This window comes from Python bivittatus, unplaced genomic scaffold (assembly GCF_059951505.1).
Source record: "Python bivittatus isolate LINGU-HERP-01145 unplaced genomic scaffold, Pbiv_v1 ctg000700_np1212, whole genome shotgun sequence".
NCBI classification, from domain to species: Eukaryota; Metazoa; Chordata; class Lepidosauria; order Squamata; family Pythonidae; genus Python; species Python bivittatus.
Window position 1 is genome coordinate 84161095 of NW_028277098.1, and position 19320 is coordinate 84180414.

The 19320-nt window shown below is 38.5% G+C and overlaps 1 protein-coding gene across 2 annotated transcripts in view; it reads left to right on the top strand.

Annotated features, from left to right (window-relative positions):
• Nucleotides 1-18668, top strand: part of EYA2 (EYA transcriptional coactivator and phosphatase 2) — a 137582-nt gene extending 118914 nt beyond the window's left edge. For both annotated transcript variants that reach the window (XM_007425103.3, XM_088153717.1), the window contains exons 11-16: nt 8401-8459; nt 9394-9554; nt 11198-11312; nt 11813-11934; nt 13979-14079; nt 17385-18668. In XM_007425103.3, the coding sequence (XP_007425165.1) occupies nt 8401-8459; nt 9394-9554; nt 11198-11312; nt 11813-11934; nt 13979-14079; nt 17385-17465 (639 nt within the window). In that variant the 3' untranslated portion in view covers nt 17466-18668. The remainder of the gene's footprint in view (nt 1-8400; nt 8460-9393; nt 9555-11197; nt 11313-11812; nt 11935-13978; nt 14080-17384) is intronic.
• Nucleotides 18669-19320: the final 652 nt, after the last annotated feature.

Below are 19320 nucleotides of genomic sequence, written 5' to 3' on the forward strand. Positions count from 1 at the left end.
AAAATACAGGCTAGTTTGTCACTGATCAGGCGGAATCCTCTGCAATGCCCTTGACTATCCAGCAGGGGGAGCTCTTAGTTGTTCTCCTTCCAGCCCTGCTTTGAAGGTGCTTTTGATCTCCTCACCCAGATCCCAGAAATCCAGAGCTTAATAAACCTTGTGCCTATCCTATGTACCTATGTAACAACAATCTTGCGTGTGAGGAAATTTTTAATAGGAAATTCCCTTCTAAAATCAATAAAAACAAAAACTTAGACTTTAAAAAAAAATTATTGGGAAAAGGAAAATACAGGAAAAGCAAGGGAAGGCCACAATCCCACACACAGAATTTGAAATAAAATCAGTACCATCAGCCTGTTCTTTAGAGGTAGGGTGGCTGGAGAGAGATTATTTGGACTTCCTGTTTGGATGTTTATAGGTGTTCTTGCACTTTTCCTCTCCTCAGTTTTATAGAATGTGGGAATGTTTATCTTAAATAAAGAAAAGCTGAAACTTACCTATTTAGGCCTCTTAGTTAGGGGTCAGTTTATCCCGATGCTTTGGGGGCACTGTTGTGCCATGCTCAAACAAGTTTTGTCACCCTCTCAAGTTCTAACATTGTTAAAGAGAGAGAGAAAAAAAATTCTCTCTCCCCTCCGCCTAAATGCATTTCCACATAATAGGAAATTTAGAATCATGACCTGTGGTATAGTCCAAGACTGCAAACTTTCTATAAATTATACAAACTGCATACCTTAGGTAAACTTTAGTTGATCTGGTCATTTAGCAGACAACAGCTCTGTTCATTCGTATTACAGGATGTTTGATTCCTGGCAACTCCACTCCCATTAGTTAAAGTGTTAACAGTCGTACACATGAGAATGTATGATGAGAAGTCATGGAAATTTGGGGTGGAGATTTTAGCAGATAAAACTTCCATGTAATAATGGTACTTGCTCAAAATCTTTTACTTTGCCCAAGTGTTTCCATTTTAATTGGCTTTATTATTTTATTTATTTACAAGATTACTATGCCACCTCAATCCTAGACTGTAAGTTGCTTACAATACAATAAAACAGTACAACAGCAAAATAGAAATCAGAAACATCATCTAATAATAAAAACATAAAATCAATCTTCAGATAACATATAAACAGAGCACAGAATGTAAAACTTAATCCCTAAAGGCTGTGCAGAAGAACAAGGACTCCTGAGTATTGTGAAGCCAGCCATCCGCTCTTATCTCCTGGATAGTGGGAACTTGCTGAATTCCCTCTCAATCTGTCTCTGTTGGGCAGCAGTTCTACTCAGGATAGATGGTTCTGGAGATACCCAAGCGCTAAGTCTTATCTATCTATCTATCTATCTATCTATCTATCTATCTATCTATCTATCTATCTATCCATCCATCCATCCATCCATCCATCCATCCATCCATCCATCCAATTACTGTATAAGGCCATGCATTTCAACAAGTGACTCTGGGCGGCAAACAGATTTAAAATAAAAACAATTACAAACATTACTAAAGTTATAATACAAAGCAGCTGAGAAGCATCAAACCCAAATTACTAATACAACCAAGAAGTGGGTCCCTGAACGCACTCAGGGCCTCAGGCCTGGGCACCGAACCAGGTCTTTAGGGTCCTATAAAAGTTCAGGAGGGTCAGGGCCACCCTGATCCTCAAAGGGAGAATGTTCCACGAGGTGGGCGCTACAGCAGAAAAGGCACATCTTCTAGGCCCCACCATATAGGGGTTTACTGTTAATAACCACCCAGAAGCAAACTGATAATCAATGCCGCTCCCACAACAGAGGAGAGAGAAAGATTCAGTGACCCCTCAGCACGTAGGCTGCCCATTCTTCGAGGTCAGCCACCTTAGAGCAAGTTACACTAAATGCAAGGTGACAAAGACACAAGTGACTATTGCTAGCACACATGCAGTAGGCACACCAGTTGGTTAAGCAAAGGCTTGCATGTGTTCCTATATTAGGAGTCATAGATCAAGGAGAGCCCCCAGAGTGGAGACCTCCTCCTTCAGGAGAAGTACGCCCTCATCCAGAGCCAGTGATGAAGCTATTGTGAAATCAGATTGTTTCTGGATTAGCAACCACTCCATCTTGCTGGGTTTGAGTTTAAGCCTGTTATTTTCCATCCAGTCCCTCACAGCCACCAGACACCAAATGAGGGCTTCCATCAGATCTCCTACTTGGCCAGGGGTGGAGATAAAAGGTTGGGTATTATCAGCATATGTAATTTTAAATGTACTCTTTTTCTTTCTTTTTTACCATCCTGGTATCCACAGATCTGAAAGACAGTTTTAAAATATTTTAGACATTTAGACAATGTTTTACTAAGTTAAATAATAAGATAATGTTTAATATTGTTGTTGTTTAGTCGTTAAGTCGTGTCCGACTCTTCGTGACCCCATGAACCATATTGCGCCAGGCCTTCCTGTCCTTCACTGCCTCCCTGAGTTTGCTCAGTTTCATGCTCATTGCTTCAGTGATGCTATCTAACCATCTCATCCTCTGCCGTCCTCTTCTCCTTTTGCCTTCAATCTTTCCCAGCATCAGGGTCTTCTCCAAAGAGATCTCTCTTCGCATTAGGTGACCAAAGTATCTGAGCTTGAGCTTCATTATCGATCCTTCCAATGAGCAATCAGGGTTGATTTCCTTTAAGATTGACTGGTTTGACCTCCTAGCAGTCCAGGGGACTCTCAAGAGTCTTCTCCAGCACCACAGTTCAAAGGCATCAATTCTTCGGCGCTCGGCCTAATGTTTAATATGCTAAGCACAAAAATTTAACATCTGGTAGCTACAGTATGTAGTCAAAATCTGGTATTTCCAGTATGATGACACATGTTGCAAACTGGGTATCCTGACTAAGGTGAACATGCTATACCCAACCACAAAATAAAGTTACAGAGCTAAAATTATGCTCAGTTTAGTTTACCCAGCTGGATGGAGCAGTTGCGTTGTGTTGTGGTTGAAATATCCTTGGATAACATGCATTCCTTTCAAGAGGCTAGCAAAGAAAATAAACAACTTTATATCATCAATTTATTTTCATAAGTATTTAGATTGCATCTATAATTATTATTCAATGTTACCTATAATTACTAATAATTTCCACCCACTAATAATTTAAGTCAAAATTCTGAGTATTTTGAAGGCAAAATACATGCAAAGATCCTGGTTAGTGATTTTTAATAGCATTCAGTACAATGGAATTGGGATATTTCAAGATGGAAATTAATATGTAAATTCTCCCAAAGGTGCACTTTAAGCATATGCAACATTAAACATGCTGTTTGGTAATTCCCTACTTTTAAAATTATAAATAGAAACTATGAAGGGCCTTGATCAGGATTGTGGCAAATGCAAAAGTGAGACTATGAATATCCTTGGAACAATGACCGTAGTGAAAATCACACACATACACACACGCACCCTATACAGAAATCATGGGAAGGAAAAGAGATCCCATTGGTCCTGATGAAAGATTCACTGCACTGCCCCCCCCAAAAAAAAACGTCTAGGGAAAGAGAAGAAAGATTTTCATTATATAGTACAGAGTACTTCATCCTCTCCCTTTGAATTATAGTTCCATTCCTAATTGTGCCCCCCCGCCCCCAGTAACTGCTAGCTGTAGTTAATAAAAAAGTATCATATGGAATTTGCCCTTCACTTCTTTGCTAATTAGAGGTTTGAATCAAAGATAATTTGGCTCATGGTTTGTGGTTTTGACCACTAAAACACCAGGGGCAGTAGAAATGGGACATTTCTTCTGATCAATGAGGATCTTCCTTTCTTTAATGGCAAATATCAAAAGAAGAAAAAAAATAGGTAAAAAACATTTTAATCTGGTTTTTGCACTTAAAACTCAACAAATTGCTTATCAGGAAAAGAAGTGATTATTAATTAAAAATATATGTTTAAAAGTTGCATCACAATCTGATCTCATTTTTTTTTCTTCTCTCTGTCAAAAGAAAGTTCCAACACAAACAATAAGTTTCATTTTTCATCTTTTAAAAATATCACTGGCCTCTTATTCCTAGTGTTGCCTTCCCACCTGGCACCTAATTGTATTCATGCTGCAGTTCCTCAAATTCCCAGCCAGGATAGGAATCAGCAGTCCCAATACATCTGTTTGGCAGTACTACATGGGGAAAGGCTATGTGATAGTTGAAGGAAGCTGATGCCCAATTTCTGGTTACAATGAATTTTAATATCCCCCAGGATTCAAACTGGATGGGATGTAGGAGAGAGCACGGGCAGAAATACATTGGCTAAACCAAGGAGAACAGAGCATTTGATCAGAGTATTAGAGGACATGCTTGACACTTTTTTGAGGATCGTTTTTCTGAAAAAGCACTTTCCCCACTAGCTTGTTTTTCCTCCTTTAGGACAAATATGTATTTACCTACTGGGAGAAATGCTCCTGGGAAGTTTTGATCAGAAGAAATGGTGAGCGTTCAGCAACATCTCCTCCTCCATTTCTTCTGTTAGATTGGTAGACCTGGTGCCCGCACTATAATATAAGAACAAAACAGTCCACTAAACAGTCTGAAGGTCTCATCAGGTCTGGCCTAAGCAGGAAAGGTTCTTGAAAGAAGAAAAGGAGGAGCACTAAGCATGAAATATGCCATACCACCATCAAGTGGTCTAGGAGGAGATGAACAACTGATTTTATCCCACAAGCACATTTTGTGTGTTAGTATGTACAAAAGAATTATTGTATGGGGGACAATAAGAGGCATTATGTTTTCCATCCTGCTAAATCCCAATTGACATATTGAACATCCCTGTTTGTGTGGTTACATTAGTTAAAATCAGCTTGCCTCACTGAAATAAACTATATTTTATTTTAAAACAATGCTTTCAATCAGGGCTGGACAATTTGCCTCTTAACTCATTTGTGGCCTCCCCAGAACTCTGAGATTATGGAACAGAAATTCAGGAGCAGATTGGTCTATTTTTGATGGTGCAATTTTTGGTTCTTTGTCTTTTTGTTCTCAAAATTAATCCTTTGGGACTGGAGCAATGTCAACATACTGTTAAGTAAATAAAGTTGATAAAACTAATTGGAGGTCTCTTATCAGATTATATTATGGAGTATTTGTCTATGCCTGCACATGTGGGTAATGTTTTATCAAGTCCAGTAAATTATTTAACTAGCAAATAAAAATTGTACCTTGAAAACATTCAATGATTCTTGTTAGTTGAATCCCCAAGTTTTTTTTTTCTTTTTTCAAAATGTTGGCTTGGAGCTGATATGTTATTTGTTTGAATTTGGTTAACCTATGATTCCTCCTTATTGATAAAATCCAAAGTTTCATCTGAGTATATGCTTTCTCTTGTTGACCTTCTTTCACCAATTCACATTTGATTATTCAAGTGAAATGATCTAAATACTAAGGCACGATAACACATGCTTTTGGAGACCACAAGTGTTTATTTTAACTGCCCGCATAGCCAGCATGAGATCCACTAATCAGGGAACCCCATGAGATCTTAGCATATCAGTTAAAGCCAACAGATGTGGAGCTTGGACCTAGAAATACCCTCATTACCAATCTATATTTGAGCAAAACTTGAGCTTTGGATTCAGTCACCCAGATGCTCCCTTCTTCCTGCCTTCCTCAACAAGGTCTCAAAAGCAAAATCTGCAGGAATGAAAAATTAGTCTGGTAACATAGTCATGGAGTGAAACTATGATCTACATTCTTGCCTTGTCCAGTTTTGCTGTGTTTTGCCCAGTAACATGATAGTATCAGTCGGCAGTGGACTATGAGGTAGTGTCTCACCAAGTGTCATGGTACTTTATTAAGTCAGAAATGTGATCACTACTGTTGTCAAACTTTAGCATAGAGAACAATTCATTCACAAATGAAAAAAGCAGATCCTCCTCAAATACCTTTCCTTTGACATAGCTGTGCTGTGCAGTGCAACTGAAGTTGAGTGGGCTGCGACAATATTGTTCCAGTGTGGCTTTCATAATTCACACGCATGGTTTTATCATTTTGGAAAGGCCTGGGAGCATGCTAACCGAAATGTGCTTTTAATTCCATTTTCTCAGGCCATGTTTGTAGAGTCAGACCTCACTTAAAATGCAGCCTGAAAGTGATTGAGGAAGGAAGGAACTATAGATATAACAATCTGTATGGAATTGCCATGTCAGATTTGCCCACAGCAAAAACGCTTTTATCTTTTAAAGTATATAGCAGAGCTGAAGTGAATTCTGAGTTTTTAACATAGAGAATTCTTCAAGTTTTAAAATGTTTCTAAGAAAGCTTAAGGAAGTACACCTGTAAAAGTACATGGTTTTTCTGAAGTAGAAATCCTATCTGTATATATATTTGCATATATAGTACAGGTAGTCCTCACTTATCAACCGCAATTGGGACTGGCAACTCTGTTGCTAAATGATGCAGTCGTAAAGTGAAAATCACATGACTGTGCATGACTTACGATGTCAGTTCATCAGTTCCAGATGAGGCCATTAAGTGAATCACCACAGGTCGTTAAATGCGATGTCACGTGACTGTGACTTGCAAGTTCCAGAAGTCTTCCCCATTGACTTTGCTTGTCAGAAGCCAGCTATGAAGGTCACAAATGCTGATCACATGACTGAGACACTGAGACCGTGGTAAATGTGTGTCGGTTGCCAAGCACCCAAATTGCAATCACGTGACTGCGACGGCAGTGTGACTTCCGCAACTTCAAGGGCCAGTTGTATGGCTTGTAAAACTGCTTTATGACATAGCACAACATGTGAACCAGACTTACTAACCCAGCCATTGTCTATGTTTGTCTGCACAATCTCGTTGTTTTGGATTGCAATTCTAACAAAACCTTTCCAATGGTTCTGCTGGCTGGGGTGAAGGAAGGTAAAATCTGAAATATCTCAAACCCATGAAATTGATTACTTCTTGACTAGATTGACTGCTGTCCTCCAGGTATTAATTTCGGAGAAGCTGGGATGAAACTAGGGACCTTCTGAATACAGTCAAGATAATCTTCCACTATCCTTTGGATGGACCATTATGCAGTGACTATTGTTATTGAATGAAACAGTAGCACTAAACAGTGACATTAAATGCAATTAGTACATTTAAAGTAACAAGTAAATTGTATTTGTAGCTTTTGTAGATATGAAGCCAGCCTCATGGGTAGGAGGCAACAATTTGCAAAACTGCATCTACAGTTTTGCATGGCGCTCTATAAAAGTCACAGGAAAAAAAATATTCTCTTTAGGAAGTTGAAATTTCAAACCAACCTGAAGAAATGATTGAAATAAGATTATTTTTTTTTAATGTGATTGCCAACTCTTCCATTCAGTCAATAAAGATAAGGCATAAAGTGCATATTTTATTATGGCTTCACTCCAAATGCATAATCTGTTCAGCTGAACAATGATCGGTTTTTATCTCCGTTGGGTTTTGCATATAGGTCAGTAGGAATGGGCACAATTTTATTCAGCCAAAGACTTCATCGTAAAGTATCATGCCATGAGTATACTTCTAAAAGTGGGCCAGGAGAAAACCTGAATTTCGTTTATTGTATCTACATTTAAGCTCAGTGATGATTGATTTAATTAAACATCAATATTACTTTCCACATATTTAATATGTTTCCTCATCTGTCATAGAAGAGTTGTTCACCTCTGGTTTCTAGGTTCTCACAAGCGTTAGGATTTATGGAAACAATAATTTGTCCTTTCTTGTCACTATAATTTCTGTTCCTAGCGAGGGTATATAAAATCTTGTCAGAAGCCATTCCCAATTTCTTAAAATGTTCTGTATGGTAATGATATAAAAGTACTATGATGACAAACTTTCACCTGTTTGAAGTTATTTATATCTCGATAAATGAAGCAGATACCATGTAAATGCCATAAATGTTTTATCCAGAGAAAAAGAAATATAGGTAGCACCACCCCTGCAACTTGTAAACACTCAACAAAGTTTGAGTTTGCAAAAATACCATAATTTAGCATTTGTTACTGCTCAGATATATAGCTTGATCTTCTTTTACACTTCATATGTATTAATGAAAGATATTTGCAAATTTGGGTTTACAAATTCTTCTTTTTTTTTTTTTCTTGAAGAACAATTATTTATATTTTATTTTATTTTCATCTTCCTTCATTGCCTGGAATGAATAGGAAACAAAGGAGCCTTCGGTGAATAAACAGTTCTATGAGTGATCTTATTGTCTATGAGTATGACTGAGTTTAATCATATAAGATTACAGAAATGCTGAATCTGAAATGCTGCTTGTTATCTGATTACTGTAATTGAGCAGAAATTGTTGGGGAATCGTCCCTCAGCACAGTTTCTGTGGCATTAAAATGCTCCATTGTTGTTTTTTATAATGCAGTACTTGTTTTCTGACTGTTTCTGAAATTATTTTCAGGACTGTGACCAGATACACATAGATGATGTATCATCAGATGACAATGGACAAGATTTAAGGTAAGACATCTCTGTCTTGAAGCATCCAGTATGACTAGACTCCATACTACATATTGCTGTCTGGAAGACAAGCCATGGCATAAACTCATGTCTTTGATGAGAGATCCTTTATGCTTTTGAATATTACACTTTCTGTATTGTGATAGGGAAATTATTCTGTTATTTTCCAGCAGTGATTAAAAGCAAATTGGTTCAGAAGTGAAATGGATATATCCTTTATATTTCAATTAATCCTCCAGCTTTTGAAAAGCTAAGCAGAGTTAGACCTGATTAATTCTGAAAGGAGGCCATCAGGAAGTGCCAGCACAACAAACGACTGGGAAATTTAGGGGGGGGAAATCCCAGAAGAAGGCAACAACAAACCACTTACATATTATTTTCCAAGTAAAGTATATGGACATCTCCATAAAATTAACAGAAGTCAGACTTGACTTGAAGGAAACTTTATTTTATGACATATGAGTAAATGGAGTATTTGATCTTAGTGCAAGTCATATGATGGGAGAATTTTTAAAAAAAGAGAACTGAAGGTAGCATTGGGACTACTGTGCAATTAGCCTTCATCATTCAAACTCTTAAGTTAGTTGGCTTTGCACCAAAGAACCTACTAGTAAATTGTGATCTTTGTCTTATGTTTTTTTTTTTTTTTTTGTCAACTCTGGAAGTGTGGGAAGCTTGCTGAGGATTTGATTCATTATATCAACAGTGAACTAAGGTACATCAGATGACAGCTAGATTATTGGCAAAGACAGAACAGCTAGGAGAAAGTTGGGCAAGGGGGAACAACATGATATTTTTTCTTCTCTGTCCTTAACTTGGCCAGCCCACAACATGTCTTAATTTCTCTTCATTTGTCTTTGGTAGTTTCTTAATCCTAATGGGAAATTAGGTTATAATTTCACTTCTTCCCCTTCTCCTCCTTCCTTTGCCACAGCACATATAATTTCTCAGCAGATGGTTTTCACAGTTCAAATGCTGGAGCAAATCTTTGTCTGGGCTCCGGAGTTCACGGGGGAGTTGATTGGATGAGGAAATTAGCATTCCGCTACCGGCGGGTGAAAGAACTCTACAACACCTACAAAAACAATGTTGGTGGTAAGTGTCTCCCCAACCCATAAGAGAAGCCAACTTCTCATCTCACTAAGAATCTGCTTTTGTGTTCTTTAGAGGAAATCAAAGAACACTATGCAATTTAGAGAGATGGAAATATCAAAGGAGAGAAAATATTTTATTTCTACTTCTCCTGTTAAATGAACGGCGGTGTTACAGAATTGACAGACTTTTATCAAGCTTGCTGTGGTCTGAATTTTGGAGTAATTGGAACAAAAGACTCATTGCTGTCTATTCTGCTTTTTGTTATATGTTGCAAATGGAGAGAGACTGTGCTCTGAGAAACACTGCAAAGTTTTGATTGGCCAACAAACTGCATTGGCTAGTTAACACAATACATTGAGCCATAGTTTGCTTAATCATAGTTTATTGACTAAATTATAATTGGCCTGGCTCACACATTAAGCAAGCTACAGTGGATAGATTCACTGAACATGGTTAAACACAACATGTGAACCAGTTCCTAACATCCCCATTTTAAAAAAATGGATAAAGCTCTCTGCTTAGGACTTTGGAGATCTTTTTATTTGTATTTATATTATTTGTAAAAAAAAAAAAATGTAACTGCTGCAATCTTAAAAGGTTCCAGGCAGTGCACAAAGAGCAACAGCAGTGAGCCAGATAAAATAATATCAAAATTAACTTGTTAAATATTATATTAACAATTAAATTAAATGGTCTCTTTTTGGTTATCCACCAGCATATTCAACCAAAGATTACATTAACAATTTCATATCAGCACTTCTGGTGGCAGTGGTTCCCACCAATCAGACTCAAGGCAAATGCTATCTTGCATTACATTAACAGTGCCGTAGAATACATATCATGGGAAGTAAGTGTTCCACTCTGCTCTGCCCTGGGCAGATCTCACTTGCAATACTGTGTCCATTTCTGGGCACCACAGTTCAAAAAGGGCAGTGACAAACTGGAGCAACTTCAGAGAAGGGTGAAGGATCTGGAAACCAAGTACTGTGAGATGGTTAAATGAACTGGGTATGTTTAGTCTACAGAAAAGACAACTGAGAGGAAATATAAAAGCAATCTCCAGATATCTGAGGACTTGTCACACAGAAGAGGGAAGGGACTTATTCCCTATTGCCCCAGAGAGTAGACCATAACCAATGGGTTAAGCCAACAAGGAAGGAGGTTCAGGCTAAACATGAGGAAGAGTCTTCTGACTGTACAAGGTGTCATCCAATGAAACAGACTGCCACATTTAGTGGTGAGTGCTCCTTTGCTAGATGGTCACCTGTCAGATGCTATAGTGGATCCTGCACTCAGCCAGAAGTTGGACTAATGATCTTTAAGGTCACTTCCAATTGCATGATCATTATCAAGCATGAGTATGGATATGTAGATGTAATCCATGCTTCCTCTCTTTATCAGTGCCAGTGTGGGACTTCAGGAATCACCTGAAATTTCCATTACTGTATTACTCTATATAATTTTTGTTTTAGCCTGTTTTAATTATAACATTATTAACATTGGATGATGGGGCCCTTTCCTTTTGAGCTCAAGTTTTCTGGTTCATCCCAGCGTGTGATTCCATGGCTTTCCAGAAGCCATGTACAAAGGGTTTCATGTCTTCCCATGGAACTAACTACACATGTTGCTTCCTCTGTTTGTAGGTTTAATAGGAGCTCCCAAGAGGGAAACCTGGCTGCAGTTAAGAGCAGAACTGGAAGCACTCACTGATCTCTGGCTAACGCATGCTTTGAAAGCGCTGGACTTGATACATTCCCGGTAAGAATGACTTAACAAGTTGTCCCCAGGCTGTAAAAGCTTTACTTCCTCTTGTGTTCTCCAGACAGACCAAAGGCACATAATTTCAAGGACATCTTCCTCCAAATGTATGGGTCTGGGTAGAGGAACTAGTTCTAAAGGTCCCATTCGTGGCTTACAGATGCACCTTTTGTGAAAAGCAGGAAAGGAAATAAAGGAAACTGGCTACCCCAGGAGGAACACAGTGTCAGTGCATTTATGTCCCCAGTGTGTGATTAATTGTGACGTATTTCATTTTCAGATTAGTTTTAGTTATAACAAATTACACAGAGAGAAAAACATTCAAACGTCTAGTCACTACTGGCTGTGTTAATCACTGATTTCATGGGACTTGTTGTTGGCAAACCTTACATGCTGCTTCCAGTTTAATATAAGGCAGAAAACAAAGATCCTTGTTCTGGAAGGGAAATGGCCCATTGTAACTTACTTTTCACTTGTTGATGCTGCTTTCTCTCCTGCAGGCCTAACTGTGTAAATGTTTTGGTGACCACAACCCAGCTTATTCCAGCACTTGCAAAAGTTCTGTTGTATGGACTAGGTGTTGTCTTCCCCATTGAAAATATTTATAGTGCAACAAAGACAGGTAAGAACAATGTGAGGAAACTACAGGTTTGTAACTATCCAACACTGGATTGTCAATAGTAATTTGGTTTTAAAATTATGCAAACAGTGACTTCCATTCTGTTTTGCATTATTCAGATCCCACCTCAAGTACAGTGGTACCTCGGTTCACGAACTTAATTCATTCCGCGACTCTGGTCGCGACCCGAATTGGTCGCAACCCGAATCAAATTTTCCCATAAGGTTCAATGTAAATACGGTTAATCCGTTCTGACCCCTCCGAATTTGGTTGCGACCCGAATCAAATTTCCCCATAAGGTTCAATGTAATTACGGTTAATCCGTTCTGAACCATATGTATTTTTTTTTTAAAACCACAAAAATATGAAACAAAATACAGTACGAAGAGAGAGAACGCTAACCTTGCTCGACGCGACTTCTGGCATGGAGGACAGGAAGGCGGGTGGGGAGGGGGATATTGCTTGGAGGGAGAGTCCCCCTCCCTACAGGAAGCCATGACCACGTGTCACAGGAGGGAAAATGGCCGCGGATCCTGTTCGTCACCCGATCCGGCGTTCGCGAATGGAAGCAAAATTTTGCGAACGGTGCTGTTGGTGACCCGAATTGGTCGTGAACAGAAGCGTTCGTGACCTGAGGTACCACTGTACTTTATCCAGTTCTGGCACTACAGGTTCAAAGAAAGGCAATGACAATGATCAGGAGTCTGAAAACCTATATAAGAACTGGATATGTTCAGCCTTGAGTACAGCTGACTGTTCAGAGATTTAATTTAATGTATTCAATGTAGGCATTGTCCAACTCCAAACTGACTCTGGGCAGTGTACAATAAAAACAAATAAAATACAAAACACAAAGAATGCAGTATATTAACCAAGTAATAAGAAAGGAAATAAAAAACAAGAACAAATGGTGACTCTGGCTAACAGCCCCCACAACCCCAAACATTTCCAATGGGGGCCCAACACCATAACCTAAAGCTTGGGAGAAGATCCAAGATATAGCATATATATATAAAAATATAGGTATACTCACACACTCCCTCTCCTTCCCTCTCAATATATGTATATGAGATTCTTCACATACAAGAAAGGCAGAACCTCTTCTCTACTGTTCCAAAATGCAGGATACAATATGATGGTCACAGTTACTGGATGGTTGGGAAAAACATAATAATAAAAGCAGTGGAACCAATTATTTAAAATAGTATTGGGCTCTCCCCTTGGATGTGTTCTAGCAGAGTGCAGGTAAACATTTGTTGATGGTTCTTTAATCTGGATTCCTGAACTGAGTAGGAAGTTGGTCTCGGTGATAATCCCTTCCATCCAGAAGATGCTGGAAATGACTATGATCTATCTATTGTTCTAGTTACCATTCCCCAATGCAGGTGCAGATTATTGTGGGCATATGATTGTGGGACTCAGAGTTGTCACTTCTGTTGTGCCCTTGTAGAGAGTCCATTATTTGCTCGGTCTTAAGACAATATAGAATACTGCAAAAAGGCGGTAACTTACAGTACATGGATGATAGTTATATCAGTCAGAAGTAAATAATGTGATAGGCCTAATTGTTCTTATTCTAGATGGGAATAAAAGTAACAATAAGTAATACAGGTATAAAGGTTGCAATTTACCAATTTGTTTAGTTGCTTAGCAAATAATTGGATTGTAAGTTGTTCCAATTTATATTTAAAAATATTGACAGGACTGTGTACTGAAGGTTTTATTTAATCTTCTTTCACAAGCGATATCTGTCTATATTAGAATGCTTCTTCTTCTACTCACTTCCATTTGTATTTTATTATGAAGAAATATAGGATCCATCCCTTGTTGCAGTGAAAATAAATGGATAGAGGAGCCCATCCCTGAAAACTCATGGAGAGAACAAACAGCTGCCTTAGATATTTGTCAGAGTAGAAAGGCTAGGTATGCATCGAATGAATGAATGAATACATAAATAAATAATGCAATCAAAGAAATAAAATCAGGGCTTATCTTTAGCTCTCAGTTCTATTGCAAGGATGTTTAATGCTTGTCCTTCCTCATGCAGGGAAAGAAAGCTGTTTTGAAAGGATAATGCAGAGGTTCGGGCGGAAAGCTGTATACATTGTAATAGGAGATGGTGTTGAAGAGGAACAGGGGGCCAAAAAGGTACAGCTTTTCTATTTAGAATTCCAATTAAATTAAAAATAAATAAATTAAAAATTAAAAAAAAACTTACCTAAAATAAGGACAAAAAATCCTTCCCTTTCTAAGGTATTTACAATTAATCAATTTTTCCAGCTCGAGAACCCATAAAGTGTTCTAACCAATTTCTTGCTGTAAATCCTGCTTCCATTTCCCTTAGCACTTATTGAGGTCTTTCCAACAATTTTCACTTGTTACAGATACTACTCTTGATTAACAGCACCATTGTTAGACACATAATAAGGAGCAAGATCTGTATCATAACCTGTCTTTGTTCATTTCTACTTCATGGTTACACTTCTAAAAGCAAGAGGATTAAATACAGCACCATGAAATGGAAGCTAGCAAAGTGATTTAATAAGAAATTAGTTTTCTCTACTTTTTCTCTATTTCTTTTTTCTTTTAACTGATCTGTGGTAACTGAAAAATAACAGAAACAGAGACTGGATTTCTGGTATACTGTATAACAAAACTGTAAATATATTGATACAACTGCAATTGGCTGCAATTCCCACAAAGGTGAAACAGGCTGAAAGATGGATGGACAGAGTATTAGCTAGGGACCTTTATTGGACAACATGATGGAGGTCCATGATCTGATCTTCCAACTTTTTAAATGCTAGAAAATAACTTTCATGGGGTAAACAGTGCAGAAGGGGAGAGTTAGATCACCACTAAAGTACTGGATGGAAAACAAGAAGAAAATTGGTGGTCCTTGCTAATCATCCACAGCTCTCCAGCACCAGCTTCGAAACTCTGCACCAACTTCTTGGGAGCCCTTTCTCCCATTGCTGTTTCCCTAAACTAGATACGTAGATTTCACTTTTCTTATGTATTCAGCAGTTTTCTTTCTTTGGCCGCAACAGTATTTTACAAGCAAATGTGGTGATTCTCCAAGAGTTAAAGAAGGTCTACAATGGATAAGCAGAAAGTGAAGGGATGATAAGAGTGAGGCCCCAGACAGGGCTTCTGTGGACTTCAAAAGGCAATGGGATCAGTGCACATGATTGCATCAAAGGCCACCAGGCCTTAGCAGAAGAGTTAAGCAATATCTTTTGCAAGTCTGCTCCAAGAGGCCCCTTTGCCAGTGTCGCCTGTTTTAAGCCTCCTTCCCATTAAAGGCAAGCATTCTTTGCTGGAGCTGTCAGGGCCTTTGATTGATAGTGATCATTAGCACGGGTGGCTACACACCTGAGCTTTATAAACCCATGGGAAGGGGGGCACCTTTCACTGCCTCCCCAGCAGCGCTGATGGTATCTTGGCCTGAGTGGGTCATTTCTCTTCACCTGTCACCCACATGATAAATTGATAGCAACTAAGCAGCAGGTGTGGCTGAACTGCCAACATCTCCTCTCTTAGAGAAATTAAAATAGATATTTTAAACGGAAGCAAAGCCACGTGGAAAAAGCACACAAGGGGATGGATGAGATTGGCACTCTCTCCTTTAAGCAAAAGCTGTTTTCTTTTAATTTATAGGTAATCCCCAGTTTAAGAATGCATTCTGTTCCCAAGGTCTGTCCTTAAGTCGAATTTGTATGTAAGCCAGAACAGCATTATTGTATAATACTGTATAAGTAGTATTGCATAATGAACTCAAACCATTGTGTATTTAAGTTGAATCATTGTGTATTTAACTCGAATTTTGCTACAATAGGCTCCGTTCTTAACTATGGGTCATCTGTAACCCAGGCGTTCTTAACCTGGGGACTACCTGTATTTTGTGTTATTACCCATCAATTTCACCTAATAGATTATATGAAATTATTTCATTTCATCCTTTCACCACCACCTGCATCATGGATCTTCATACCTGAGCAGAGATTTGATTTTCCTCAGTCTAAGTTGAACATGCTGCTTTCCATTCCACTGCTTAGTTTCTCACTTTTTATGGGTTAATGCATTGTTATGCAGTAGTGGCTCTGGTGAAGGAACAAGAACAGAACAATGATAAATCGACCACAAAATCCTGTGGTTCAGTAATGAGTAGGTTGGACTGAGACTTGCTTTAAATGGCACATCCGCTGCTGAGTTTGACACAAAACTGAATTGTCTGAGACAATAAATTCCTTCATCTTTTAAAATGTGGATGATGTTGGTCTGCATGAAATGGCACCTTGCTAATAAATAGCCATACGTCATTTCAACTAGAGTACAACGATTGGAGACTGTAGACCAGTGTTGTCCAAACTTGGCCACTTTAAGATGAGTGGACTTCAACTCCCAGAATTCCCCAGACAGCCATGCTGGCTGGGGAATTCTGGGAGTTGAAGTCCACTCATCTTAAAGTGGCCAAGTTTGGACAACACTGCTGTAGACCAATCTTTATTAACTTGCTGCTGACCTCGTGTTGAGAGTGATGCTACCAAAATTCAGCTGTGAATCCTGAGTACTGTAAACCCAGCGTCTCTGGAAGACTTCTGGTTAGGGAAGGTTGGTGTTTATCCCTGTGCAATAAGCATATAATAGCACAAGGCTATTCAATCTTTAGTAAGAACTACACAGACAATCTCGTTGAAAATGTTTTGTAATTTATCCACCCAGCACTCAAACAGGTAAAACAAAATACGCTACTTGTTTAGGAAAACCGAAAGCATAAAACAAAAATGAATGAGTTGGCTGCAGATATTCTGTATTTCAACAATATGTTCCAGTTGGTCTCCGGTATCTTTCTTTAAAATTGTAGTAGAAGGAGGTCACGTGTTTTCCAGGTAGATGAGAACAAAAGTTGGTGTACATATTTAGGACATGGTTTTCTCATTGAAGTTAAAACAGCTTGATCTTTTTGAATTTGGCTTTTCTCAAAATGTCTGGAAAACAAGAAATCAAAGTCACATTACAACATATCTCCCTTAACCCAAAAGACAGCGACATGCTATTTGGTATGCAGAATTCTCTGTTGGGGGTGGGGGGCGTGTCTCGGGTACTAAGATGCAGCCCGGTTGCATGTAGTAAGAACGTTTTCAATCTGACGTGTTTCACGTGGAGTTCCACAATAGAGGAAACATTTTTGAAATCACTGAGGGAAATGCTGTGTGAAAAGGCTGTGAGAAAACAGTTTTGTTGGCTTTTTATAGAATATTAGTGCATGACAATTGGTTTTGCTTCCCTCCACACACACATCCATACATTATTTATTTTCTATTTCTCAGATTGCTTCTCAATTCTATGTGATTTAAGCTTGCTTATCGTATTTCTAAAAATGTCACTGTTTGTTGGTTTAGGAAATGTCTTCTGAACTTTTTTCTTCTTTTTAAAACACATAATTTTAGCACAACATGCCTTTCTGGAGGATCTCCTGCCATGCTGATCTCGAGGCTCTGCGGCATGCGCTAGAGCTAGAATACTTGTAGCAGATCCAGATGTGTCTGCAGCAGGCTTCTGATTACTGAAGACACCATTTATTTTATTGGCATTTTATGCTCTCCATTTCTTGAGTGGAGCTCTTTCGAATGAAAGAACCTACATCCGAAGCTCCGAATATTCAGTTCCTTTTTTGAAAAATGGAGGAAAAACGTTGAAATTACTTAAAAACTGGATGCTTACAACTGAATGGAACTTTTGCCTTGTACATATCTTCCAGGCATGCAGAAGACCAGGTGTGGGTTTATTTGATAGTGTCTTTCTTTCTTTCTTTCTTTCTTTCTTTCTTTCTTTCTTTCTTTCTTTCTTTCTTTCTTTCTTTCTTTCTTTCTTTCTTTCTTTCATAAGTGGATATAAGTTGGGAATACATGACATGGAGTTTCTACGTATAGATGCTGGACAGTTATCAATCTGAATGAGTTTCTGAAGAGAAAAAAACAATTGAAATAGATGTGGGGGTTTTTTGTATTTTTAATTTATGAACTAATACTATTACTCTGATATTAAGCTCAGTACCTGTGTTTGTATCTACTGGGTTGGATGGACTCAACCCATTCTAATTTAATATCTTTTTTCTCCAGGGTAAACTTTGGGAGATAATCATAATAGTGTCCATTTGAAATGAGCACATCTGGGACTGTCAGTCTAAGAACTATAGCTAGTTTTAAAGAACAGTGGCGTGTAGTCTTCACACATGCCTACATAGGCTACCACCTTGTTTTTCTCATGGTTGAGAGGAAGAATTACCTTGTGATGAGTGAATGGCAATAAAACTATGTTTACAATCTAGGGCTAAATGTTGAGATTTTGACATGGATTACTTGATGGCTTTCTTGTTTTTTCTCTGGAGAAGACCTTGTAAAGTTCTGCTTAAATACAGCCAGTAGTTCCCTGATGATAATTGTTTAAACAATGACATAACTTTTAAAGCCAAAAGTTGTCTAGATTTGATTAGTTTTTAGAATCTCTAGCATCTAGATCCTGAGAGAGCTCCTATACTTTCAAGAATTCTGTAAAAAATCATCAAGTGCAACTTTTTCCATTACGTAACAACAGTAACTGATAAAAGTGCCAGGCATTCCCAGTCTATGCAATTTTTAGAGGCAGAGAAAGGTATGTATTAGGTGGTATGCAGGAAAATAAATGCTAGAACACCACCTACTTTACTAAAAGATTAAAACAAAGTCTATTTAGCCAAGTGTTGTTTCTCCATTGATCAGTCAGATGTCTCTAGAAAAGCCACAAGCAAGACGTGAAGGCGTGGTGGTCTCTCACTCAGCTTCTCTTGCAAGTACTCTCGAGAGCTATTATGGGAAGACTAAGGAATAAGAGAGAGCTTTTGTGACTTGATACCATTGCTGGCCCTGTCACTATTCATTTCAACCAAATGTACTGTAAAAAAGAAGAAGAAGGGATACACTCTGAGTTAGTAGTACCTAAAAGTATATTGAAGTTTTGCTACTTTGGATGACCTACAAGAAGTATAGTCTTTATGGATACAAACATTTGCAGAATTCAGCCCTAATTCTTTGAGGGAGCAAATGCCTTCAGACAGAAAGGCAGAATATTTGTTTGTTTGTTTGTTTGTTTGATCTCCGCCCATCTCCCCTGATGGGGGACTCTGGGCGGCTCACACAACCCATTAAAACAATAAATATATATACAATCACATAAAACATAAAAACTGTACAAAACATTACTAAAAGAAAAGGGGGGGAAAAAAAACCAAGAGGCTGATGGTTTCCAGAGCTGCAGACGACAGGCCTCTAAGGGGCTAGCCATCCTCACGCTTGATATCTTCCCTCCCCACCCCAGGCCAAGTGGCAGAGCCAGGTCTTCAAATCC